General features: G+C 37.9%; 4 protein-coding genes across 9 annotated transcripts; 1 reads left to right on the top strand and 3 right to left on the bottom strand.

Annotated features, from left to right (window-relative positions):
* Positions 1-130: 130 nt before the first annotated feature.
* On the bottom strand, positions 131-3362 carry LOC125196464 (Pentatricopeptide repeat (PPR-like) superfamily protein). 5 transcript variants are annotated; one of them, XR_016129098.1, is made up of 4 exons: positions 3200-3362; positions 937-2748; positions 621-771; positions 131-538 (listed from the first exon to the last, which is right to left on the bottom strand). XR_016129098.1 is itself a non-coding variant. In XM_089057739.1 (2 exons), exon 2 carries the CDS (start codon positions 2734-2736, stop codon positions 1105-1107), a length of 1632 nt encoding a protein of 543 aa, XP_088913865.1. In that variant the 5' UTR covers positions 2737-2748; positions 3200-3362; the 3' UTR covers positions 131-1104. The 5 variants fall into 5 exon arrangements, 1 of the variants encoding a protein (XP_088913865.1); XR_016129099.1 differs by having other exon boundaries at positions 628-771; XR_016129097.1 differs by having other exon boundaries at positions 131-771.
* An 865-nt stretch (positions 3363-4227) lies between these two features.
* Positions 4228-7078, bottom strand: LOC125192339 (protein trichome birefringence-like 12). The gene is made up of 3 exons (XM_048089880.2): positions 6374-7078; positions 5059-5196; positions 4228-4925 (listed from the first exon to the last, which is right to left on the bottom strand). Exons 1-3 carry the CDS (start codon positions 6898-6900, stop codon positions 4394-4396), a joined length of 1197 nt encoding a protein of 398 aa, XP_047945837.2. The 5' UTR covers positions 6901-7078; the 3' UTR covers positions 4228-4393.
* Positions 7079-7568: 490 nt separating this feature from the next.
* LOC125195757 (Phosphoglycerate mutase family protein) lies at positions 7569-11566 on the top strand. Its single transcript, XM_048093962.2, has 10 exons — positions 7569-7745; positions 8297-8358; positions 8519-8626; positions 8695-8774; positions 8909-9071; positions 9660-9734; positions 9869-9957; positions 10706-10825; positions 11050-11094; positions 11181-11566. The coding sequence occupies exons 2-10, from the start codon at positions 8299-8301 to the stop codon at positions 11284-11286; spliced, it is 846 nt and encodes a 281-aa protein (XP_047949919.2). The 5' UTR covers positions 7569-7745; positions 8297-8298; the 3' UTR covers positions 11287-11566.
* On the bottom strand, positions 11523-18841 carry FAAH (fatty acid amide hydrolase). Of its 2 annotated transcripts, none has more exons than XM_048093960.2 (21): positions 18683-18841; positions 18504-18582; positions 18312-18421; positions 18165-18225; positions 17308-17498; positions 17103-17232; positions 16920-16997; positions 16698-16845; positions 15624-15736; positions 15461-15536; positions 14515-14586; positions 14012-14063; positions 13466-13546; positions 13299-13382; positions 13116-13219; positions 12902-12994; positions 12479-12547; positions 12152-12216; positions 12003-12064; positions 11825-11920; positions 11523-11722 (listed from the first exon to the last, which is right to left on the bottom strand). In XM_048093960.2, the coding sequence occupies exons 2-21, from the start codon at positions 18580-18582 to the stop codon at positions 11660-11662; spliced, it is 1827 nt and encodes a 608-aa protein (XP_047949917.2). In that variant the 5' UTR covers positions 18683-18841; the 3' UTR covers positions 11523-11659. The 2 variants fall into 2 exon arrangements, with proteins under 2 accessions (XP_047949917.2, XP_088912579.1); XM_089056453.1 differs by having other exon boundaries at positions 18653-18840.
* Positions 18842-26397: the final 7556 nt, after the last annotated feature.

Here is a 26397-nt window from a genome sequence, read left to right as displayed (position 1 = left end):
AACTACAACTTTCGTTGCATGCCAACATTACAAAACTCAACGAAAAGATTTTATAAAATGCTCCTCACGAATAAAACTTAAAAACCCATAAAAAAGATTCTTCAAATCAAACAAATATTCGAAGCAGATGTAGAGAAGCACTCATAGAGAATTCTAGTTTGTAATACTAATGCAGAGGCCATCCTTTCTTAGGTGGACTTTGTAAAGAATCTATTTTTTTCAAGATTAGATACAACCAAAAGATACAAAAAAATATCAAAACTACCAATAGAATAGCTAAGCATTTAGACAGTGCATACATCTTCTAATCGCACATGGTCAGGACTCCTGGCCCTCTGAAGGACCATCATACCTATCACAATATGTGCCTCGAGCCGGCCCTTAATCACAACTTGCTTGATTGACTATGGTGGCATGCTGGACTGAGTGACACATCATTACTACGACTTCCATGATCTCTTATGGGGATACATTATCTGCGACCCCTTTCATCATCAACCCTTTCTACTCATCAGAAACAACTCTATTGAATATCTTACTGAAAATTCACAAGTCAATTTATCAGCCCACTAAGAAGAGGTTAAGAAAGGAAAACATAGCGATGAAGCAAGCTAACATACTCATTACATCATATTGGTGCCTTCTAGAGCCTTTATGGCATCTTCATGGGTATATGCATTAAGAACCCTCCATAATGCTCAAATTGTCTTTCGATGTCAATACGGTCAAAGTTTATCACAAAAAGGGTTTTAGTTGGTCTTTGTTTTGATCCTATAAAAAATAAAAAATAATGCAACTGGTTTCAAATGAAAAATTCTTAGGAACCTCATAAATATCTTTAAGAAACAAGTGACCAAAAAATTTATCATTTGTATTGCCTTGACTTAATAACATGTGCATAAGTGAAATACAAAGGAAAATGTGGAGGCTGCGTACCCGGGTAGATGTTACTAAGCTAATGTTAGCTTTGGCCTCAGATATCTCCAATCAAAAGAAAGTATAGACAACGCAAAGCTATTCATATCATTGCACACTAAAACATTACGTGCATAACCAGAGCATTGACCTCCAAGCATTTATCCAAAGTCAATTGGCACGGAAACCTTAATCGACATTCTCCAATAAAATTCTTTCCAAAGTGACGTTTATGTTTCCACAATCAGGAACAAACTTTTTAACTAGAATGCTCCAAGAATCAGATTTGACCTCCACTTTACTAGAGACAGCAGCACCAAGAACATTCAGTATATCATCTTCACAACCAGAGCTGCAGAGCCCTTCAATTAAGATAGAGTAAGTGGATTCATTTGGAGAACACCTTTTATCCAACATCTCCTCAAATATCTTGATCCCTTCCTTTGCATAACCCTTTTTGCAGAACCCTTTAATCAGTAAGTTATAAGTAAAAGCATTGGGAGGACAACCCTTTTCTACCATGTCATCCCACAACCTCCCAGCCTCACATAACTCCCCTTCATCACACATGCCTGCAATGAGCGTGTTATACGTTAAAACACTAGGTATAGAACCCTTTTCAAACTCATCAAATAACTTCCTTGCTTCCCAAACCTTCCCTTCCTTGCAGAGCCAATGCACGAGTGTGCTCAGTATCACGTTATCTGGTGTGCAGTTCTTCACCAACAATAGCTTCCACAAGCTGCAAGCTTCATCGACCTTCCCTTCCCTGCACAAGACATCTATAACCTTACAACATAAAGCTGAGCTGGGGACATAGTTACTGTCAAGCATATCACCAATCATATTGACTGCTTCCCCTGACTTCTTCACTTTGCACAATGCCTCAATCATGACACCATATGTAACATCATTCGGCTCAACCCTATTATCCATCATCTCATCCATCACCTTCGTCGCATCAACAAAGTCCCCCAATTTACAAAACCCATCCATCAGAACTGTGTATGTGGTTGCATCAGGCAACCAGCCACGATCCAAGAGCTCATCGAACATTCTCTTTGCTCCCGACATATCACCACGATCCACGTATCCAGACATAATAGTAGTGTAACTCACCACATTAGGCACCATTCCCATTCCAGGCATTTCATCAAGCACCTTGAGTGCACCCTCAACATCATCCTTTTTACACAGGGCTTTTAATAATATATTGCAAGTGAACACATTGGGCATAATGTTGAACTTCTTCTGGCAATTTTTGAACATAAGGTACACAGAATCGTACTTCTTATTCTGAACCAAAACGTTTAACAAAGTATTTAACGAACGAACTGACCTTTGCACTCCAAAACCATTAACTTGGAGGAACATTTTAATTGCATCTTTCGGTCTGCTGGCAAGACCGTAGTACCTAATTAGCGTGATGAATACATTTTCTCCGCATTTGATTTGTGAACCACGTAATTGATTTAAAAGGGAGGGTATGGGCTCGAAAGAGCGCAAGCGGGAGAGCTTGTGGATAATGGAGTGGTAGGTTTCATAAGTGTGATGGAAATTCGGGTGGTAATTTCCGGCGTAGTGGAAGATTTGAAGGGCGAGATCGAGATTTTGCTGTTGGGTGATGATGGAGCAGAGGCGTTTGGGGGTGAGTTTTCGTGGCCAGGGTTTGATTGGGGGTGTGACAGTGTATAAGTCGAGCAGTTCGGATTTAGAGTTTATGGTGGAGATGTGGTGGTTGTCATTGGAGGAGATGGTGGAGAATGGGTGGGTCGCGGCGGTGACGCTTCGGACATGGTGGATTTTCCTATAACTTAACATGATGGATATAACCTGCAGACAAAGAGAAACTTGGTTTGTATATGATCTTAATTTCCTCAAACAGTTGATGCTCAACAGCAAGACAAGTGTATATTATGGACCAAGCAACAGATTAATTTTCCCAACTCACGACACTCTTCCAAAACTTCAGATCATAATTCTTCTTTCTTTTTTTAAGTTGTAGCCAAAATCATATTTACACCTATCAATTAGCGTAATTCCAAACTCAATTAAGCACATCAAACTAAGTTCTCTTTTTTGATTCATCTCCAAAAATCTACCTTCATTTTCAATTATCTTCAATTTACAGGATAGAGACTAAATTAATGTCCAAACCAAGCAATTAGAATAAACAAGAAAAAGGAAAGTACTCGCCCTATTCATTCCTTTCATTAAGAATTGGAATTTGTCCATTTTAAATTCTGATAGAGAATAAAATAAGTGAATTAGAACCAGTTGTTACCTTAATTTCACAAGCTATGGGACTGGGGGTGTTGAACTTTATGCCACTTCCATGAAGATAGGAAGAGAAGGAGCGATTATATTGTAAATGCTGAAAAACATTGAGAACAGAATGAAGAAGAGAATAGAACTGATATTCAGTTATAATTTCAAATTAATTTATGTTTGTGATGGGCCTCATTGTATAACAATTTATGAAGTTATATGTGTGATGATGGGCCACCAGTTGAAAACATTAATACTAATGAAGATGATTGATTTTTATTTTTCATTTCTATATAATTTCTAATTAAATAAATAATATTATTAAATTATTATTATGTATGGCTTCTATAAATTAAATAAGTACTGGAATATAAGAGTTGGTTTCATTTCTATTAAATTGAAACCAATAAGTTTTTGTAAATCGAGAAAACGATTACAATTTGTTATTGTCATCTATTTTAGATTTAAATTAACAGAATAAATTAATTTAATTTAGAACAATAAGTGCTTGATGGTAGAATTTAGATGAGTAAAGGTTATTAATTCATCATTTTCATTCTAGTTAGTAGTATTATTTTTTTTGGGATGTTACAAGTCAATATATGATAAATTTGTATTTACATTGTTAAAAATATGATCAATATCATGAAATGAAAAAATGAAACTATTTTTCATGAACATGAGTCACGTGAGTATTAGTAGTTTACTAGTTTATATAAATTTGAGTGTGATAAGTTAATGGGACGTGAGATTCATTACCAAAAGTTGTACTCCATCTGTTCTATAGTAGTAGAGCCATTTCATTTTCTGCACTCATTTTGAAAAAATGATAGTAATAAATAGTTAAAGTGGTGAGAGAGTAAAGTAAGAGAAAAAATAATGTAGAAAAGAGTAATATCTACAATATTCTCTCTCTTACTTTATTTTTTTTAATTTTAACTATTTATATTTATTTTTTTAAAACAAGTGCGCAAAATGAAATAACTCTACTACTATGGAACGAAAGGAGTAGTAAAAAGTAAAGGTGTCAATTAATCGTGGATGTATGAAAAAGAAAAGTTATGTCAATTAATCATGGACGGAGAGAGAGTATTCATAGATGTAATTTAATCATGCTACGAAGATAGCAAGGCCACTTGGCAAAAATGGTGGTTGCATTGGTTTTACAATAATGAAATAAATAGGTGCAAACCAACTTTGAAATCTTGCATCAAATTGACGCTAAGTTGTAGGTAATGAGTTGTGCTAAGATATCAAGCCAAGTATCAGGAACACCAGGCAGGCACCAATGCATGCAGTCCTGTCCCCACACAGCCACTGCATCCTTCTTCCCCAGCCACACTGCCGGGTGAGCATCGGCTCTCCACTCGCTCAAACCACTCAAGTCCAGGGGTCTGATGCTCGTCCCCTTCAACATATCCCCAATCACTTCATTCACTCTTCTAGCTTCTCTGTTTGTTCCGTTGTTAGCCGGGTCAAACCATAAATCAAGCTCAGATTCTTTTAGAGGCTCGTCGAACAAGCAACTTCCGTTCTGATTCCAATCGCCGCCATAAAAATGCCGTGGTGACTGCAGCCGCCAGAACTTGAGCACCTTCTTGGGGAATGCTTTCTCAATATGAGCTACCATGTTCTTCACAACAACTTTCAGCCCATCCATCAGTTCCAGATAAGGATGTATTGGCTGCCCATCTCTGAAGAATACGAGTGGAGTCTCTTTTGGGAATTTATCAGGACCCCACCTAAGCACAAGACGACTTATTATCACATCAAGATACAAAATGAAACAACAAAATGAGACCACATAACAGCACCTAAACAAAAATCTTCCCCAACCAGAGGAAAGGTGTGAATAAGAAAAGATTAGAGAATCACCAGTGACCAGTGTTGAAGACCAGAACATCGTAGAAATCTGAAATGTTAGCCCAATCATTAGCCGGGATATCAACATCTACTCGGTATATTCCTTTTACTCCATCTTGACCAGAAAACCCAGGCTGTTTAGTCTGCCACCTTGTTTTATCAGTAATTAGCTAGTGAGGAAGCAAATCCAACAAAAGATACCCATGGTACATATCATAATATATGTCCAGCACTAAAGAAACACATGTAAGAGGATCAAATTCAGTCAGATAATGTCTGACACGGTCATACACACTGCTCGGGTAGAAAGAGGTGAGATCCTGGATTATATGAAAGAGGCAAAGAGCTGCAACCAATTTGATCAAAAAAAAGGACAAACATGTAGCCAATACGATCTTCAAATATATTAATGTGTAATCAATCCATTGAAGGAAAATGGTAGCTTTTCTATACAGTTTATTTCTCTCTAATTTCAGACAGTCTTAATGTTTGCACATGTGCCAGGAACTTGAATAAGGCTTCACAAAGCTAACATAGATTTTTTTATTTATACACTAATTATTTCTACAATACAATAGTGAACACTAATGCCTGAACATACAAAGTTTTGGAATGCACTTTATAAAATAAGTCATCTTAAATAATATAGAGACTAAGATATTATCTAGCTTTTTGCACTAAATAGCCAATTAGATTTATAATTTCTCTCATATTCGAATATGAAATACTAAAGGAAAGATATTTACTCTAGTGACGTCTTTCTTTCTAATCATTGCGTTCCAATAAGTGATTTTACCTATTTGATCTATATGAGAAATACCCTATCACTTCCTACTTAGACTTATAAACAATTATACTGTTCATTTAGTAACACCTAAAGTTTTGTTTCGAATCCAACTTACTCGTGCACACATCATCAAATCTTGGAAAAGTTAAGGTCTGTGAGAACGACATACATTCATTCAAGTCTCATAAATCTACATAAACACCCAACCTACATCGTTAGATCATAAAGACTTAAACTGCTATCATAGGCTTCACGAAAAAACAGTAAGCAACCTCAGCAGCTGCATTGAGTTCCAAACGAATAACAAACAAATACAAACTTGTTTCCATATACTGAGCAGCTCAATTAATACATTATGCAAGCTTAACTGATGAATTACTACATAGAAAACCATATACAAAATCCATATACTAATATCATCATCAAATCCAACAATGCATAATAATTACATCACAATTACCAAAGGCCAAGTCTTGGTTATACTAATGAGCATCCATAAAACATAGAATTACTAAAGTATCTCAAAGGAAGAATGCATACTCATATCTGGCCAGCAAAACAGCTCGATGATAGGCCACAGTGACATTGAATTTGGGGAAATAAGCCCCTCTCCAAGCACCCTTTCTCTTCCATTTCTTAGCACCTGGATCACCCACTCTCAGCACACACAGAAGCGACACCAAGAAGTTCTCGTTCAAAGAGTCCCCAACAAACCCAATATTCTTATTCCTCATCAAATCCAAGAACCCGGCCGGGTCGACCCGGTCCAGATCGCAGCCACGGGGCATCCATTTCCAGGAATTGATCCGGGCCATGTTATTCCTCTGATTCTTGATGCAATTCCACGCATTTCTGTGGAAGGGGCAGGTGGAATCGTACATCGGTTTGCGAGTGGGATCGAGAACCCACCGCCCCTCGAAGAGATTGCATGGTGCAGAGGGTAAAATAGGGGTTTCGGAAGAGGGGGGCTGTGGGATGAAAGGGGGGAAAGAGGAGTAGAAGAGGATGAGGAAGCAGGAAGGGAGGATTAAGCAGGTGATGAGTTTTGGGGTTAGTTTAGATGCCATTAACACTCATGTATTCTCTCTCATTCCCTCTGCTACACTTGATTCTTTGAAATCAAGTGTGAATTTTGAGATTTTACACATGACTTAGCAGGATCTGCCGATCAAATTCGGTTTGCGCTGGGGATATTTTAAATCTTGATATTTTTCAGCTTCATTTGATCTGTATTAACTGTGATTTTGAGATTTTGAGATTTTACACATGACTGTGATTTTTATATGGAGAAACCTGTATTAATCATTTCAGTGATTAACTTCAATAAAATTCCATTAAATTAGTACTACCTTCAATTGGATTTTTCTTTTATGTATTTTTATTATTTTATATAGATTTGCCAAATAAAAACCTTACATTTACCCCATATAAAAATAGAGTGGCTATTGTTGCTATTGTTGAATTCAAAAGTCTCAAATTCAAATCTCATAATATACATGACAGAGAACAATAAAAATCAGGCTTCGTTTATTACCACAATAAAACATGCATTAGAATTTGAGTGAAACATAATTGTTGGAAGAAAAAGTGATTGTAGTGTTAACAAGAAAAGGGTCAAAAGTGATAAAAATAGCAATAAAATGGGATTAGTTAAGTTGAAAGAGATATGATTATTCATCAAATAATTAATAATTTCTTCCTCCAAAACAATACAAAATGCCTAATCCCATTCCCATCATTCATTAATCGTGCACAGATCTCATGTACGCCACCATAACCACCACTACTTTTTGAATTCCACAACTATTTCTTCTTCCCTTATTAATTCCAGATTCCCACTCTCATTTTCTCCATCTTCACGAATCCAAGGAGGAGCTTCACAACACCTGCGCTGCTCCTTTTTCACTACTCAGTGAGTTTACCAACTCTTAACATTTTTTGTAATGGGACGCCAAAATCTTGTTCAAGTTTGACTTTTGATGATGTATCTTTGTCTCACTAGTGTAGCTGATTGTTCTCTCTCGTGGGGTTTTCAATTTCACTCAAATATCAGTTGCTTTTCGGTTTTCTCCTTTCTTTGTTATGTTGTGCTTAGTTGACTTGCTTGGTTCGTGTGTCTATGTAGTAGATTTTTTGAAGTAGTTTTAGTAGATTACTTTTTACTTGTTGGATAGTCGAAATCTTAGTTTGATTTGTGTCCATGTTTTCTATTGCAAAGATCAAATAGGGAGAGTGTATCCTGATAACTAAACTGATAAAGATGGTCATGGCATCATCCTTGCTATCACAGTTTTATTGCATATAGGACGTTTGAGAAATATTCTTATATCCGAATTCGTGGAGCATATTCTGTACATTAAGTGAATAGCACCTTAGATAATGTACACCTCAATGTAATTGCATGTGCTCTTTACCTAATTATGTGCTTATATAGTAAGGTGTTTCGTTGCTTGTTCTTTTCAGTAATGGATAATGGCGTTTGCCCAAGTTTATTTCCACTGCACCGCAGCAAAACCATCCACCTGGTTGGTAATTATTCTTTGATACTTAAAAGTTTCTAACTGCATCCAGGGAATATTTGAATATGCTGCATCTGTGGTTTGAAGGGCACATAACAACCTATTCTATATTTTGATTTTGCCAATTTTTCAAAGGCTTTGTGGTCTCATTAAACCATATGTTCAGGTGAGGCATGCTCAGGGAATCCACAATGTAGAAGGAGATAAGAACTACAAAGCTTATATGTCTCCGGAATATTTTGATGCTCACCTAACTCAGTTGGGTTGGCAACAGGTAGGAAAGCAGCCAGCGGCTTAGTCACTTACATTTGCGTACTGTCTGACCTCTAGCTCTTCTATCAGGTTGACAACCTACGTAAACATGTCCATTCAAGTGGCCTCATAAAGAACATTGATTTGGTCATTACGTCTCCATTATTAAGGTAGTAACTTTGGTGCAAACAATCTCCAACCATCTTAAATGATAATCTACAAACTGTTTCCTAGATGCTGGCTGTTGTCCTGCTATTATGTCATCGGCTTATTTAATGGGGGAACACCTATCTTATTGACATAGGACCATCCAAACAGCTGTTGGGGTATTTGGTGGTGAGGCCTATTCCGACAAGATGGATAATTTACCACTAATGGTGACAAATGCTGGAAATAGTGATCGGACTGCTATTTCAAGTCTTGATTGCCCACCTATTGTTGCAGTTGAAATCTGTCGAGAACATCTGGTACGTTCACTGATACAACATGTTTGCTTCATGCTGATTCTGTATCTGATGTCCTTGGTAAGGGTCCTAGAGTACACAAAAATTTGATACAATTGCTTGTTAATCTAAGAGAAAATTTTCTTACATGTCGTCAAACCAGAAAGCCCCATGGATTGCATACATCTTTACATGGTGATGTAACCAGAAAACCAAAATGATAAATATGTTATGATCAGTTGCTGCTACATTATAATATGTAAAAAAAGCCATTAACATCTGCTAACATGAATGTATAAGATCAGCTGATGCTCCTATTTAATCTCGGGCCATTTGCTATAACTTCCTAGGTGCTTAATGGTCATTCAAATCAAATTTAATCCATGTTTTCTGGGAAGTGCGTGGTAATTGTTTACCTAAATTAGAAAACCTTTTCCATTTAACACCAATTAGTGTACCTTTTCCATCTTGAAATTTACTTTCAAAAGTTGTATACATTTGAAATAAGATGAAATTGTTGTGATTTTCAACTATCATAAACCTCAAATGTGCATAAGAAAAAGTGGGCATGATCTAAGGCACACCAACTTCCCCACATAATTCTGGTTGCAGGGCGTTCATCCTTGTGATAAGAGGAGAAGCATTAGTGAATATCAGTCCCTTTTTCCAGCTGTTGATTTTTCACTGGTAAGTCGTTTAAGCTTAAGGATATATATATTTTATTGGTGAATGAGAACATGCCTGAGATGCATACCCATACGTTAATGATTTAGGGTTAGGTTTGAGAAAATATCCTAATAGCTATCTCGAATTTCGTTCAGATAGAGAGTGATGATGATGTATTATGGAAGGCTGATGTCAGAGAGACCAAGGATGAGGTTGCAGCTAGAGGAATGAACTTCATGAACTGGTGACTAATTCTATACTAAAATCTTATCATCTAACATTTATCAAGGGGTAAATAATCTCCATGGACCACCTTATTAAGTTTCAAGCCTTTCTTCTCAGTTAATTGAATATAATACATCTTTTTAACATCATTACAAATTTCTTGATCCTCGGTTGATGATTAACCAAATCCAAACTGCTCAGAAAGTGGGGCACTAGAGCGGGATATTTGGTGGAAAGGAATGAGGGAATCTCAAAGATAGTTGTGAATGTTGCTTTTATATTTAAGTGCAAGTTTCATTAAGTTCTTTGCGAGTATGGGAGTATTGAAGTATGTTTGCATCCCTTGTTCTATCCAACTGGTAATAAAGAGATATGTCATCTTGTCAGAGTAGGTAGCTACCGGTCCATAGGCCTGCTGCATCCGAGACTTGCTTCTTGCTGCATGAAGTTGTATATTGATATAGGCATATAGCCACGTTTTCTTCAGTCAGTACTAACATTCATCAATACTCACGCATCAACATGCATGCAGTGTGTAGGGACCCTTCGCCACTATCTGGTGCCTTCACTCTGGCTTTCTAATCTTCATCATGCATATATGCTGTGTTTCACTTTGCTCCCGACTTTTTTGTCCATGTTTTAGGATTTACTTTCGATTTTGTGTATATTTGCAACCTTAGTGATGGTTCTCGAGAATAAAAAACACTTGACCATATATTTACTTTCAGCGACATTTATTGCATTTTTGTATATATTTATTTACACAGGTTGTTCACACGGAAAGAGAAGGAGATAGCAATAGTTACACACAATGGGTTCTTGTTCCACACACTAGCAGCGTTTGGTAACGGCTTTCACCCTCTTGTGAAGAAAGAAATCTCTCGTCGGTAAGTGAAACTGCATCGCTAGAATCCCTACCCGTCCTTAGTATAAAAAATTACTACTTGATTTTGTTTATGTATTTTTTCCGATCACATCACCTAATCACTATATTGTAGAAAATGAGCAGTCTTCAATTGCTTTTATGTTAAAATTTCTGCCTTTCAAGTATACGCTTTATGATAAGTGATTGTATTTGGGCTGAATCTCTCAATGTTCCAATGGTATGTAGTTTTGCCAACTGCGAGCTTCGTTCCATGGTTATCCTTGACAGAGGGTAAGTCCCATAACTCAACACAAGGTTTTGATTATGAATATTATCCAGATTCAGTTAACTTGAAATAATTGGTATATATTCGTTAGCATGGTTGGGTCGCATTGTTCATCAACCAACTTTCCCGGAAAGATTCCATCCGGACTTGATTCGCCTAGTCATATCGCTGCTGATAGCAAGAAGCAAGAGGAGTGACCAAACTCGCTGCATCGATTGAGAATGTCTTAACTGATGGATGAGGCGGTCGAGACTAATTAAGCACACGATGCTTCAGTAAGTGGACATTCATAGAATCATTTCGTGCTCATCAGAAAAAGGTGCCTTATCTATTTTCTTTGAATATTCAGTGCCATGTACGACATGGCTGAGTTTCTTCACCATCACAATTCACATTTATTATTTGCCCACATTGTGGTCAATTTGTGGTTGAATGATTGATAAGCCTTGTGTTTATATTTCATGCAAATTTGACATACTTCCTCAACAATACAGGACAGAAGTAGTGTAGAAACAACAAATCAATGTCAGATTTTGATAATATCATCATAATTGATAAGGGTACTTGTTTTTACTCCCCTTTCAATATGTCATAATATTGCTGCGGTTTTTTCTTGGGTGAGCAGCAAAGTTCCTGAAAATATGATCTCTCTGTTAGAATTGTTGTTTGTTATATGAAAGGCAAGGTGGATTTCTTTTAATTTGATTATTGAGAATGATAAGAAACGTTGAGAACCTCAACAGCAGCAGCGAGACGTAAAATTGTAGCTTCACACCATGGGCGGCCAATAATTTGTAAGCCGATGGGAAGTCCTTGTTTGTCATATCCAATCTCAATATCACAAAAGAACATATAACAGTCAGTCAGCCATCATTGTGTATGGATAAAATATGAGAACCGTCAGATTACTCACCGGGACAGATATTGCTGGAAACCCAAGAAGATTTGCCGTTACAACAAAGCGCATGAGATTTCCTGCAATAGAACAATAGATAGATTCATTTCTGGAAAAGTATAATTATAACTCCAAGCTAATAAAGATTTCAAAGTAAAACAACTAACCAGTAACTTGCATATTTGTCTCTCCCAAACTAAGTGCAGCTGGAGGAATAACAGGTGCAGTCATCCTGAACAGAGGTCAATATATTTGTATAAAGAAATTGGTCAGATGGCAATCTTGTCAAGAGTAGATGCCACATCGCCATCTTAGCTTTGTAGCAAAGCAGTGGATTAGCTTTAGATTTAATAGACAAGTTCAAACAGGCATTATCTGATTACTCTTAGTGGACTATTAAGTTTCACTCGAAGTAAATGGAAATCAAGTATAGGCGTCAGAAGCACGAGAATATCATTAATGCCAAAATAAGCATAGCAAGTTAATCATCATACCCTGTAGTCGGAGTTACAATGACATCTACCTCTTTGAAGGCCTCCATATGGTAGTACATGAGCCTTCTCCTGCAATAGCACAACGCAAGACATAAAATTTCAAGCACAAGTCTAAAATGCTAGTACTATTATATTAGGAGGATGCATGACAGATTTCATGGATATAATTTTGTACACTGATAACATAACACACACTATATCTATCAGATTTGGAAGCATTATAATGATAAAAAGGAGTTACTAGCTAGGTAGTCATCACCACAAATAGCATCAGTAAAGAGGAAAGGATCATAAAACTTGTAAAAAATTAAAGAAATTAGTTTGTACTACTTCACTAGTTCAGAGCAAAAACTTGAATCTCAATTATCATTTTTCCCCCGAGTATAATCCTGATTATAAATATAAATAAATTAAATGACTTACCTCAGACATTGAGCAGCAACATAATCTGATGCCGAAAATGTCTGGAAAAGTGCTAAGTTTGTCCGTGTGTCAAGTGTGAACTTCGCCTTTTTACTGAGTAAGTGAAGATTCATAAAATTATCAAGTCAATAGATATACACAATACAGAACCATAATGTAAAGTGAGAACTCGATTTCAGCCTGTGTACATGAAAACAAAGGTAAGTGAACAAACCCATCTTCATAATCAGGATTCAGTCCACATGCAGATTCAGAGCCAATTGAAACAATGTGAGCAGTGCGCATCTCGAGAAGCTCAGGGATAACTATCTCCACCATCTTTTTCATCAACAGTAAGGACTAAGGAACTTAAAGCAAGGAAACTTAATTCATAATCTTAAGAAAGCATGATATTTACCTTGCATCCATGATTCTCTACTAAACGATTGAGAACATCCTCACACTTATCAGAGATCTCAGTGGAGAATACATCATTAAACCACTGCAGACCAGATGTCATATGATTAACTGATATTCAAGAGTGGAGAGAGAAAACTATCCTTGATGTAAGAGGCAAGTGGTAACCTCTGTATACTTCCCCAATGTTAATGATCCAGAGCCGTGGGATAATTCATTTGAAGTTAAATCAGGCAAACAAGGAAGAGACTGCAAAGAGAAGAAAGCCAATTTACTATCTTATGTTCAGTTCTTCGAATTCCAGGAGATTAGTTCCCACTGTAATGAACTTGAGATTGCATATCAGTCGTGATATTGTGTAATAAATTATACTCATTCCATAATCCATCCACCACAAATGTGCCTTATTAGGCATCCACACAGTGTATGCAACTTTTAAAGTTTTTTAATTCCTCTCCTTATAATTTACCCTCACAGTACTCCTTATTTACAAAAAGAACTGCCTACGGCCCACCATCCTAACCCACTCTTTGCCTTTGATGGGACACATTTTCCACTAACCAAATATCTACCTAACATGCTTTTTGTGTTATCCTAAATGTTGCACACCCTTGGTGGATCGAAGGAGTATTAGTAGCACATAGAAACCCTACCAGAGCTAGAAGATTAAGTGGGCCTTGAAACTCAAGAAGTTATCATAGGTTAGGAGATTACAGGTTTTAAAGCAATCCTTTCAGCAGTTGAAGATCCCAGAATTGCTGCATACCTGAAGCAAGATCGGTAGGTAAACTGATGAATCTTCTACCAAGAAATACAAATGCAAAAATACCAATTCAAATGCCATCATCAGTAAATTTGATACTACCAAGGGAAAAAGATGGGACGAACAGAATATTTCACATTAAGAAACATATATGTAAGATTCTGAATTTGTGATGCAGGATTCATATATGGTGACAGTTGTGTGGTAGAATGACAAGTGCTACATGTAGTTGTCATATAAAACAAGAAAATACAAGTATACTTTGGTTAAAAACATGTAGATGTTACCAAAGTAATATACAACTGCTAGTACTAAGTTACCAAAGTAATATACAACTGCTAGTAATAATAAATGAGTTTATACTAGAACTTTCTCAAATGGTTCAAGTAATAAATAAACATGTTGTACATGGTAAAATAATGTAGTATCTGATATCTCAAGCATCATAACTCACACTAATATTGCATCTTCAACATTTGAGGTGATGGGTCCAATAATCTCTACCGTTCCAGAGTCACATATTGAGCTGCAAGAAATACAGAAAAAACCATAATATATAATCCCCGCAATGCAAAGAAGCTTTCCCCTAAACTATTTCATGGAGAACTTTACTGAAATATAAAGTATACAACAGCTGATAGAGTAATTTAAAACTATCTTTTTCATTCATTCTTCTTATTTTTATTATAAAAGTACTTAACTGTTTCGCTACACCACACAGTTTTGCAAGTATCTTACCTTATGAAAGGTAATGTACATATTGGGTTAAGATGGTTGACAAAATAAATATAATAAGTGACATGGACATGTTCAACTTTGAAATTAATTAATTAAGTTATTGATCATGTATTCTGGAATTGGATACAATATGGTAGTGTAATTTCAGCATATGAGTGAGAGATCAAGTCCAAGTTAGTGAATAAGTTTCAACATTTTCATATTCCCTAATACATGGCAATCAGAGGATTTAGCTCCCCCTATAGTTTATTTTTTGTGGGTATCCAAATATCATTTGCTTCTTTAGCTGCTACATTAAATTGTAACTCTAGTACACTAGCTTAAGGGAATGCTAACCTTAATGTTTACTGTAATTAGATTGTTCCTGTAACCTACAATGCACATGCTTATTTACAAGACCTCTGAGCTTATTTACTATTTGTAAGAGTCATTATTTGACATAGATGTTAAAGACAGTCTCAAGTTCAGCTATTCTATCCAACTGGTTACCCTTAACAGTAACAAGAAGGTAACAAAAGATGAAGAACGGCATCTACTTTAGATCTTGAAATACAATCATATTCTATTTGTTCAAATGGCGGTAAAAATTTTAAAACTGGCAGTTGAAAGATGATTCTTTTAACAAAAAGTGGTAAAAGAGAACAAGAAATTCCCGCTCTTACCCACTCATATCAGTCCTTCCATATGTTGATTTCAGTCCTACTACACCACACAGGGAGGATGGAATACGGACTGAACCTGTATTATGAATTAAGTATATTACTACTGAAGCAATATAATGACCAAGCTTGGTTTACAAGAAAGGACTGTTATGTAATTCACAACCTCCCCCGTCCGTTCCTAATGCTGCTGAACATAACCCAGAAGCAACAATTGCAGCTGGCCCTGAAGATGACCCACCAGTGTATCTTGCAGGATCATGAGGATTTCTTGCTGTTCTGCATGTGAGAAGAGTCAATTTTGGATTAACGTCTGCATATTGATGGTCAGTGGCCTGCGGTGATAGAAGAAGCAAGGAAGCGTAACAATAAAAAATCATCTATGCTAGTATCTTTCTGTGATTTCCCTTTTAAAAAGTTCAATGCTAGCAGTTCTCCAAGCTGGTAGAGTATACATTTCCCTACGAAAAAGTTGCAACAATTTCATTGCAAGTTGGCATGTCTTCACTTGCAAAGGCATAAACATAACAATGAGCTATCCCCTATGAAGTGAAACTAAAATCACTCTGAATATAAGTCACAAGAAAGAGATTCCCGAATCCAAATCTCACTTTGCTACAACAGTTTATTATAGCTGCTCTTGCATAGCATGTCAATTCATCATAAAATATTCCAGTTATCATGTCTTCATTCATAAGAAACTTAAGAAGTTCTATAAGGGAATATGAAAATATACACAAATGGATGCCTCAAACAATTTTCTCCACTGATAAAAGAATGTCTAGCATGCAATTTTGTTCAACTGAGTTTCTTTGAATAATCCTAGATTTTAAGATACAGAGAAGAAGTGCTTGAAAGAATATCTTATTATCTAGAACAGTCCATCAAGACATGCTTCAATTCCCTACATTTCATGATTTCTAAAGCATAGACATGCCCAAAATCTGGTTGTAAATGTTGAAATCAAAAGAATCATCTGTGAGATCAGTACATGGATCAAGATAATGCAGTATGTTGATGAAGTAAGGAAACAGTGGTATGCTAGAAGTTCCCATCACATAGCTTAGCTTCATATAAATAAATATTTACTATTCCTATCAAATTCAGGAATTACTAGACTAATGACAACTCAGTAGACTTCAGCTGAACTTCGCTTTTTTTTTTTTTTTTTTGCAAATTGTTAGTTGAATTTATTAAAAAATAAATAAAAATAAAAACAGAAAACAGAAAACAAGCATACCCATGATTTGGATTATTTCCTGTTGTTCCCAGACCCAATTCATGCATATTTGCCTTTCCGACTAAGATCACACCACAGCTACGTAATCTTCCAACAGATGCTGCATCCTCTTCAACAGGACGAACCTCATGGAAGAAGGTTGTTCCACCTGTTTGTCATGAAGCAGTCACAAATATTTTGATAGATGACAAGGATGATTCAGCTCGTAATTCAACTAATTACCTTTTGATGGATGCGGAAAGCAATCAATATCATCCTTAATTGCCATAAAAATCCCATCAAGGATTGATACTGGGCAGCCTGAACAACATGCTCATATAAGAGATCTTGTGTGAACATCATAATGGGACATGCAGAATTGTATAATTAAGGAAACAGATACATTGAAAGCGCAAAATTCTGTACCTTCCTCAAACCTTCTGGTGGAAGCTGCAGCCTGCTTTCGTAAAAGTTCAGGGTCAAAAGAAATCAACAAGGGAGTAGGAGGTTTCATATTGTTAAAATGGTCCATTGCTGCAATAAACCGCTCCGCAACCTTAAAACATAAAATTTTATCAATGGTTTCATTTTTAAAAGTGAAAACTGATAGAGGTGCTAATTTATAGCTTACAATAGATGGGGTGGTAATTTTGGATCTGTATGCATATGCAAAGTCTCTAATCTTCCAATAGCAAAAAGGTGAAGAAGGATCAGTGCTCAAACTCTTGGCAGGCTCATAATTTGGAAGACTCTTTAGAGCTAATTCAACTCTTTCCTCGGGCCTTTGGTCCTCGTCTAAAGGAACAACTCCTGTTTCTGGTTCTACATTAGAATATAATAGCAGTCTGTCAGATAGATGGAAATAGTAATAATAATTTTAGCCAAAAAGCCCAGATTGTAGTAAGGATAGTAGTATCATTGAAGCTAGCACGTAAAACCGTCGGATTCATGCTTCTGCTCCCTGCTTTACTCCATCTGACAAAATATGCAACTTCTATTGCGAACCAGACAAATTCTAAAATAAACCAATAGATTGTCGTGGTTTCCTCTTCCACGAGTAGAGATCCAGATAGTAAAAGTAGTTCATTAGGAAGCCAACTTAATTCTAATGAAAAAACTTGTTTTCTTCAACTCTTTTTAAACTAATGTCATGTTGTATCTGTTTAAGGTCATAAACACCTTTCACACAATAATCATTGAATGTCTAAAATTGAATAATAGTTGAGTTTATTGGTCACATAGCAAACAGTTGGAAGTGGCTACATCATTGTGATCAGGGTTTGCCTAGAACTACACTATAAAGCAAGGGAAAACAGATATAGTCTAAATTTCTCTCAACACACATGCTCAGCTTAATTGTTCAAACCTGGAAAAATGAAATGACCAAGTACCTTACATTCAGAGTCAGAATCCATGAAAGACCACTCTATTACATATAGGAGTGGTAGAGATAAAAGAACAAACAGGTGCAGGGTCATGAAAATAAACCTCGAGGAGGAAATTCGGGTTTGAACATTGGAGTCTCGGGTATCACGGTATTCCTCAGAATCTGTTAACCACAAACACAACTTAATTAAGCTTTCTGAGAAATAGTACAAAACTTCGATTCTACTTTCCCAATTGAAAATTCAGAACCTCAATCATTTTATTCTTCTTCTTCAATTGCGAAATTATCAAAGAGCCAATCAACGGCGCTTCGAGCACTTTGACGAACAACTTGAGTCCAATTCCAGTCAAATGCGGCGCTGAAGTGGGAAATTTGAATCAAACCCCGTAACAAAAAAAATTCAATTCATCCATACCAAAGCAAGAGTGGTAATGAGAAACCTTCAATTGCTTCGTACTGGTACTTCACCGTAGCCAAATCAACTTCATCGGCCGGCAGCATCACTTTCTTCTTCCCCATCTTCTCACCCAAAAAAAGAATCAATCAAACAAAAAAAACAACAGCAAAATAAATAGTAGGAGTGTCTAACTTGGGGGACCGATGATCGAGCAGCACTCACATTGAGTAAGTCTTGTTGTGAAGCAGTCAAAAGCGTGAACAGAGGAGAGGCATAATGCGCCGGCCGGCAGCTGAAGGTTGGTTGAAAGTGGGTCCGAAATTAATAGAGGTTGACAGCTGCGTAAGATACGAGGGGATGGCGCAGCATAATTAATAGACCACACTTGGTTCATGCAGCTCTATTGGCTATGAGCCTAAGAGCATCCCCATCCGTGCTCTTATGGTGTCTCCGGCGGCGCCCCTCCCACTCGCCCTTTCCATGCCACGTCAGCACTAGCCCCTCTCATTCCACTGCCCCTCCCATTCCACTGCCACATCACTAGCCCTTCCCACTCGCCCCTCCCACTAGCCCTTCCCACAATTAAATTAATTCACAATTAAAATTTAAATTCACGGAAATAAAATTCGACACGAATACGAACGGGAAATACGAAAATTACATTAAAAAACAAAATTACATAATTAAAAAAAACATAGTTTAAAAATAAAATTAAAATTACATAATCCCCTCGGCTTTCACTCCTCATCCTCGTCCTCGTCCCCGTCGCCCGTGCCGCTGCCACCTCCGACGTCCCCGCCCCCGATCTCGACGCCATCATCATCAATGGGTGGCATCCCTAAATCGCGCCGACATCAGTCGACCATCTCCTTGCACAGCCTTCTCAAGACTGGATCGTGCGTGTTATACCACTTGAAAGTGATCTGCATCAGGGTCTTCGTTTGCTGCGCGCGGGCGAGGCTGTCGTCATCTTCTCCTCCTGGGACCTCCGATTCGACCTCGTAGGACCCGCTGCCGCTGCCGCTTCCCCTCGCCATCCGCTGCGCAGCCTGTTGCCCCATCGGGCGACGACGACGGCGAGTGTCTGTTCGCGGTAGCGGGGCCACTTCCTCGGCTTCGGGAAGCTCGTGCGAACCAGCACTGCTGCTGTACTCACCGGAAGAGTTGATCTTCGTCCGCTTCCAGCCCGATTCGACACCCACAGCAAACTTTTGCGAATCCTTGACCACGAGAAAGGCCTCCCACTAGTCAAACTCTTTGATCCCCAAGTCTTTGCTGGGGTACTGGGATAAGGATTGTCTCCGCACATAATCCTCAGACATGCCGCTGCTTACCATGCGCATGTTGTTTTGGTAGATTGCGGCAAAACGACTGAGCTTAGGCCTCAACCGGAGCCACTGTTTCCGGCATTGCTCGGGGATGCGAGGCTTCGCCCCAGGCGGTTTGTTGGCGCAGTAGGCGGCACTGATGCGATGCCACATTCGGTCAACATACTGGTTCGCTCCGGTGTAGGGATCCTCTACAACACCGACCCATGCCTTCGCAAGCGCGGCATTTTCCCACACGGTCCAGATCGTCCTCCGCTCAGTCTCATCCACACCCTCCTCCCCTCCCATCCCCATGTGTGAGGAAGAGCTCGGGACTTTGCCCCTGCCCCTACCCCCGCTCCTGGCCGTGACCTTGCTTTTTCTCCTGCCCCTTGCAGGCCCCGCCTCCTCCTGGGGAGTCTCACGGATCGGCGATAGCCCCAGATCCTCAAAGGAGAAAGTCTCGATGCCGGCGTACTGAGTCTCCGGAACAGAAGAAGGGGAGTCATCGGCCAACAAATCTATATATGGCCGATAGACAGATTCCCCAGGCGTCCTCGGGCTCCTGTGCTGCATCGACCCACTCACCGACATATTTGGCGGCGTACCGCCCATCCCCACTGCCCCGGGCACCATCCCTCCCACCCCCGCCACATTTGGCGGCATACCACCCATCCCCGCAGTCCCACCCATCCCCGACATATTTGCCGGCATACCCGCTGCCCCCGGCATCATCTGACCCATTTGACTCATCCAAGTGTACATATTGTAGAACATTTGGGGAGTCAACATCGGCATACCGCCCATCCCCGCCATCTGGGGATTCATCCCCGCAAAATTTCCCTCCGCGCCGATGGGAAACGAGGGTGTGTTCCCTCCGCTCGTGGTGGGGGAGTTTCTATTGTACTCCATTGTAGTAGAAATGAAATTTGTAGAGAGAGAGAAACTTGTTAACACAAGTGGTGTGAATGAAATGAAGTTGGGGGAGCCCTATTTATAGAGTTTATTATATATTAATAAAAAAAAATATTAAAATGTCGGACATCCGAGTGGGACGGACGACCTTCGCCACAGTGGCGCCCGTCCCACTCGCCCGTCGACGGGAGGGGCGAGCCCATCGCAGGGGCACTCGGGACGGGCGTGGGCGCCCTTCCCTCCCACAATGGCGCCCGTCCGGTCGGACGTCGCCGACGGGCGAGTGGGAAGGGCGCCGTTGGAGACACCCTTAGCTAAGAGCACGGAGGTGGACCCGGACCCACTTTTACTCCTTGTCCTTAGCTAAGAGCACAACACCCACATCCGTGCTCTTAGCTAAGCACAAGCTCAAGAGTCTCACTATTCTATTATTCAATTTAAATATTTCAATTACTAAAAACATTTTTACATTATAAAAAATATATTAAAAAATAAAAAATACATAATTAAAATCCTAAAAAATAAAAATTACATAATTAAAAGCATCCCTGTCCGTGCTCTTAGCTAAGAGCACGGAGCTGGACCCGGACCCACTTTTACTCCTTGTCCTTAGCTAAGAGCACAACACCCACATCCGTGCTCTTAGCTAAGCACAAGCTCAAGAGTCCCACTATTCTATTATTCAATTTAAATATTTCAATTACTAAAAACATTTTTACATTATAAAAAATATATTAAAAAATAAAAATAACATAATTAAAATCCTAAAAAATAAAAATTACATAATTAAAATCCTAAAAAATAAAAATACATAATTAAAATTCTAGAAAATAAAAAAATACATAATTAAAATCCTACAAATTAAAAATTCCTATAATTAAAGTGTTATGGGAATTTTTTGTGTTGAAGTGGGGGTATTTATAGATGAAAATGTGAATTTTGGGGGAAAAAATTGAAAAATAAATTAAAAGTGGGTAGAAAACGGATATAATTTTTTGGGAAGTGGGATTTTTTTTTATTTAAAAACATTTTTTTAAATAAATTTTGAATTTTAAAAAAAATAAAAATAAAAAATCGAATTTAGTCGTTGGCCAATAAGAATACGCCACGTAGGACTGCTCAGCGGCACGGATGTGCTCTTCGCTAAGAGCAGCGCCGTGCCGCTGGCACAGACAGACAGTTCACAGCAGCGGACGGACGAGCTCGTGCTCAGCGGCACGGACGAACGCCACCGCTGCGGATGCTCTAATGGTTATACTCCAATAATTAGGACCCTTTGTTTTGATAGATAAAATATATTAGTATTAAATTATTTATTTAGATTGATTAATTGTATAAAACAAATTCAAAGATAGTAACTTAATAAAAAAAATATAGAAGAATTAAGATTTTTTTGGTGTAATCAGGCAAAAATGCATAAATTAAGAATAAATAAATTTGTATGAGAGATATTTTTAGAATTTTGTATGGTAGATTGTATGATGACGGGATAATAGATTCAATGTAGTAGTGCTCCCTTTTATTAGCTTGCAATAGGTGTGAATATTACTCTATCTCTCATTAAAAAATAGACTAGTTTTTTTTTTTTTTTTTTTTTGAACTATTCCTCAAGATTAGAGTCTAAATAAGGAAAGTGTGAACTACTAATAACGTAGACTGTACACTCCACTAACATTAGTTCTATTATCTTTTTGATACGCCCGGATTTTGCACTGTTTTAAGGCCATTATTTGATCCGTTTTTGTTATCAAAATCACTCTACATGTCCATTATTTGCATATTCTATACATTTTGGTATTTTGACGTGTTTTGTGAGAAATGTGCATATTTGAGCCGAAAAGGGGAGTAAAAACGCATAGGGTTTACTCACGTCCCTACCGACTCTACAAACTTATTTTACACTTTGTTGTAAATAAGTTTGGGGGGATGAAGTGGTGGACCGTGAGTTTAGGGTTTTCTTTTTGTTTTTTTGTTTGTTTTTGCTTTAATTTTCCAAAAACCCGTAGGAGATTTTTTGTGTTCTAAAAATGTTTTCTTGAATCCATGTCATGAACATAACATGAAGAACTTAGAAACACGCATGCTTAGGGACGCATTAGACCGAGTTGCCAATGATATTATATTCCATCTATGTTTAAGTGTGGCTTAACGTTTTGATATGATGGTTGGGTGAAAAGGTGCATAATTAGTGAATTGCTTGTTCGCCTTGAATCGTGCTTCTACCTTGTGAGATTTGAGCCTTAAATTCTTTCTTGTGTGATTTATCTGTATGCATGTATATGTTTCTAGAACTTGCTCTTAGTCTGCCTAAGTTTACATAGTATTTAAGCTGATTTAGGAGGATGTTAGGCCGTCTTTTCTTAGCTACTTTTATATCCAAAATTTTCGACCCTCTCAATTTTTTCCTTTGGAGCCAATTTTGAGCCTTTAAGCCTTTTCTTTGGAAGCCAAAATAAATGGGGGGACAATTCCTTGGGTTAGTATAGTTTTTGTTATCTTCTTTTGTAAAGGAATTGGAGAGATAAGGAGGAAAGTATAAAAAGTGGTGTGCTTAATATTAAGAAAGTACAAGTTGCGAAATTGAGAAAAATTCCAAATATGTGCTTGATCTTAGAAAAAAAGAGAAAGGATGTGTAAGAAAGAAAAAAAGAAAGAGAAAGACAAAGAAAGAAAAAAAAAAAAAATATGTGTGAAAGGTTGTGAAAAAAAAAAAAAACGAAGGATTGAAAGTAAAGTGAAGGAGAAAAATAAAGTGTTAGAAGTGCCTTAAGTTTTAGAAAAGTGGAGTCATCCTAACTCTACTTGGGATATTTTTATATTTGAGTCACTTTTTAGCCAAATATTCCTCACCTACCAAAGAGCCTACGTTACAACCGAAAAGAAAGACCTTTCAGACTTTTGATGCTTAATCACATTGAGTAGAGGAGGGATTAGACTTTGAGCAAGCCTATGGTAAACTTTGCATGATGCATGATTTGAGTGATTTACACTTTACCTTTATACACTTTGAGAGTGAGAGAAAGAACACTTCCCATCTTTGGAAGTTTGCCACATGTGAGTGCTTGAATTCAAGGTGTTCCACGAGTTAGTAATGAAAGTGCACTATTAAGCCTTGCTTGATTTGATTGTGTTAATCCATGCTTAATCTATTCTTTCATCTTTTGAGGCAATTATGACGTCTAGTCCTTGTGCATTCCGTGCGTCTATTCTTGTGTCTTTAGTGTTTTGTTCGAGGACAAACAAAAATGTAAGTTTGGGGGAGTTGATACGCCCGGATTTTGCACTGTTTTAAGGCCATTATTTGGTCCGTTTTTGTTATCAAAATCACTCTACATGTCCATTATTTGCATTTTCTATACATTTTGGTATTTTGACGTGTTTTGTGAGAAATGTGCATATTTGAGCCGAAAAGGGGAGTAAAAACGCATAGTCTGGAAATCTGGAGTCAGACGGCGACCGGCGACCGCCGCGAAGTTGTACGGCGACCGCCGGCGCCCGGCGGTCAGAGCTATGTGGCGGCCCGCCTCGGAAATTTACGCTAGGAGAAGAGTCTCGCCCGGCGACCGCCGGAGGACATGTGGCGGTCCGCCACCGAAGGGTCAGAGTTTCTGGACTCCAACGCGGCGACCGCCGGCGAAGGTGCGGCGGCCCGCCGGAGAAAGGCGGCGAATCCGACCAGCCCTAGATTTGCTCCAAGATTTACCAAATTTTGAAGATCTTTTCCTTCTATGATGAGAAATAATCTTCCCCTATAAATAGGACCTCAAGCTTCATCAAGAAGAGAGTTTTTTTTTCCGACACACAACAAGAACACATTCATAGAGATCAAAAGCTAGAGTACTTCAATTGTGCAAGGAGTTGAAGAAGGATTTCAAGAACATCAAGAACGACAAGGATTCAACCTACGGGTTTTATTTGCTTTAGTTTTATGTTCAGATTGCTTTCCCTTCAATCTATGTTTTTAGTTTATTCAGTCATGTGTAACTAAACTCATAGGATTCTAGGGATGTGTTAGTAGCAACTTTGGTTATACAATTCCGTTTTCTATTTAATATCCGTTTTGTTTTTACTTTGTTTCTTCCCTAAGTTAATCATGATGCTTCATAATTGAGTGACACAATTATGTATGATTCAATACAACTTGCTTCATAACTGTGACAGAGTTCTAGCGAGTTAGATCCACTTAGTAGACACTACAGTTAGCTTCCTTTAAAACGGCACTGTTAATTGAGAGTGAGGACTTTTCAAGGGTCTTAGGAGCTTTTTGGAGTTACGTGTTAGGATTGACAACCCTAATGTTAGTAATCAACGTTTGTATCGCATGAGCATAAGCTAGGTGACTCGTCCTTTCAAAGTATTAACTGTGCTAGGGTATTGTAGTTGGAATTTGTATAACCATAAAAGCGAAAGCACATCCCTGGAATTCCCCTTATCTCTATACTTTTCTCTCCGTGATTTGCTTGTTTTTAGTTGTTTACTGTTTTTAATATTTACTGTTTTCAAAAAGTTACAAAAAAAATTCTTGTTTCTCCAGATAGTAATTGAGTTCTAGTAGAAGATAGACACTTTGTGTACATCTTCCCCGTGTTCGATACCCGGTACTGACCTTTTGCTATACTATACCTACTCTGTATACTTGCAGGTATTTATAGTGCAAATAAAAAGTGCATCACTTTTCCCTCTTTCTTTTACTTTTTCTTGTCTCTTTTACTTTAACAATTACACATTTAAATTCGTGTTATTTACTTTTTAGAGTCGAAGGGAGTATATCAATGCGACAAATAAGAATATCATATCTGTAAAGATTAGTGATGTAATCCTAATTATCCGGTCAGTTTGAGATTAAGGATATTGGAGAAGTTAGATAAAAAGATGAAAATATGTAGTAATGGAGTCCGAACAATGTTTAGAGGACTAAGCGGGTCAAGCGCAACCTATGTGAGACCACAAGCCTCTGGAACGGGCCATGGGGTCAATCGAGGCTGCCAAAAGAGCTAAGCCAAGAGGCACGCGCAAGTCGTGTGACCTATGCCTACATCCGAGATTTTACTTCTTTTGTCAAATTTTTAGGGTTTTGAAGCCCCAATTCCTCTCAAGTTTAGCCCAAACTATGTATACACATTTGGAATTCGATAAATACAACTTTTGTCCATATATAATAGTTTTAAGTATTTTAACTTTCGGAGAATGGGAGCGTCGAGTAGCAAATTCATGAGGGATTAAGCACAGCTAAGATTAATTCATCAGAGTTTTATATAGTTTTTGTTAGATGGAACATAATTTACTTTGTTATTGCTAATTTAGTTTATCTCAAGGTTGTTGACTTGAGTATGGATGTGAGGACATATGATAAAACCCAAGGATCTCGTAGAAGTTGCATGCTATGGGTTAGTCATATGATGCTAGTTCTAGTATGTGATCCAAAATTTAAATACTTCGATAGGAGGTTTATATTATAATGGTCATTGTCTTAGCAAAGCTTGAGTAGTCGAATGAACATTGAACTAAGTGATTAAAATTATGGAACAGTTTATAAAGTCATTAGGATTTTCTTGATTATTTATTTTTTTTAACTTGTTTCTTATTTCAATATTTCTTTCCAACATTAGTAGTTAATAATCATTCTTTGCAGTAAAAGAAGGCGATTCCGTCGCCTTGGCGGCCCCACACTCCAGCCTAACATTATGTGAGAGGGTTCAATCAGGGTACACAGTA

The sequence above is a fragment of the Salvia hispanica genome, chromosome 4, assembly GCF_029641045.1.
Source record: "Salvia hispanica isolate PSC_SH4W2 chromosome 4, Shi_PSC_v1, whole genome shotgun sequence".
Lineage (NCBI taxonomy): Eukaryota > Viridiplantae > Streptophyta > Magnoliopsida > Lamiales > Lamiaceae > Salvia > Salvia hispanica.
This window is presented reverse-complemented; position numbering and strand designations above follow the sequence as displayed.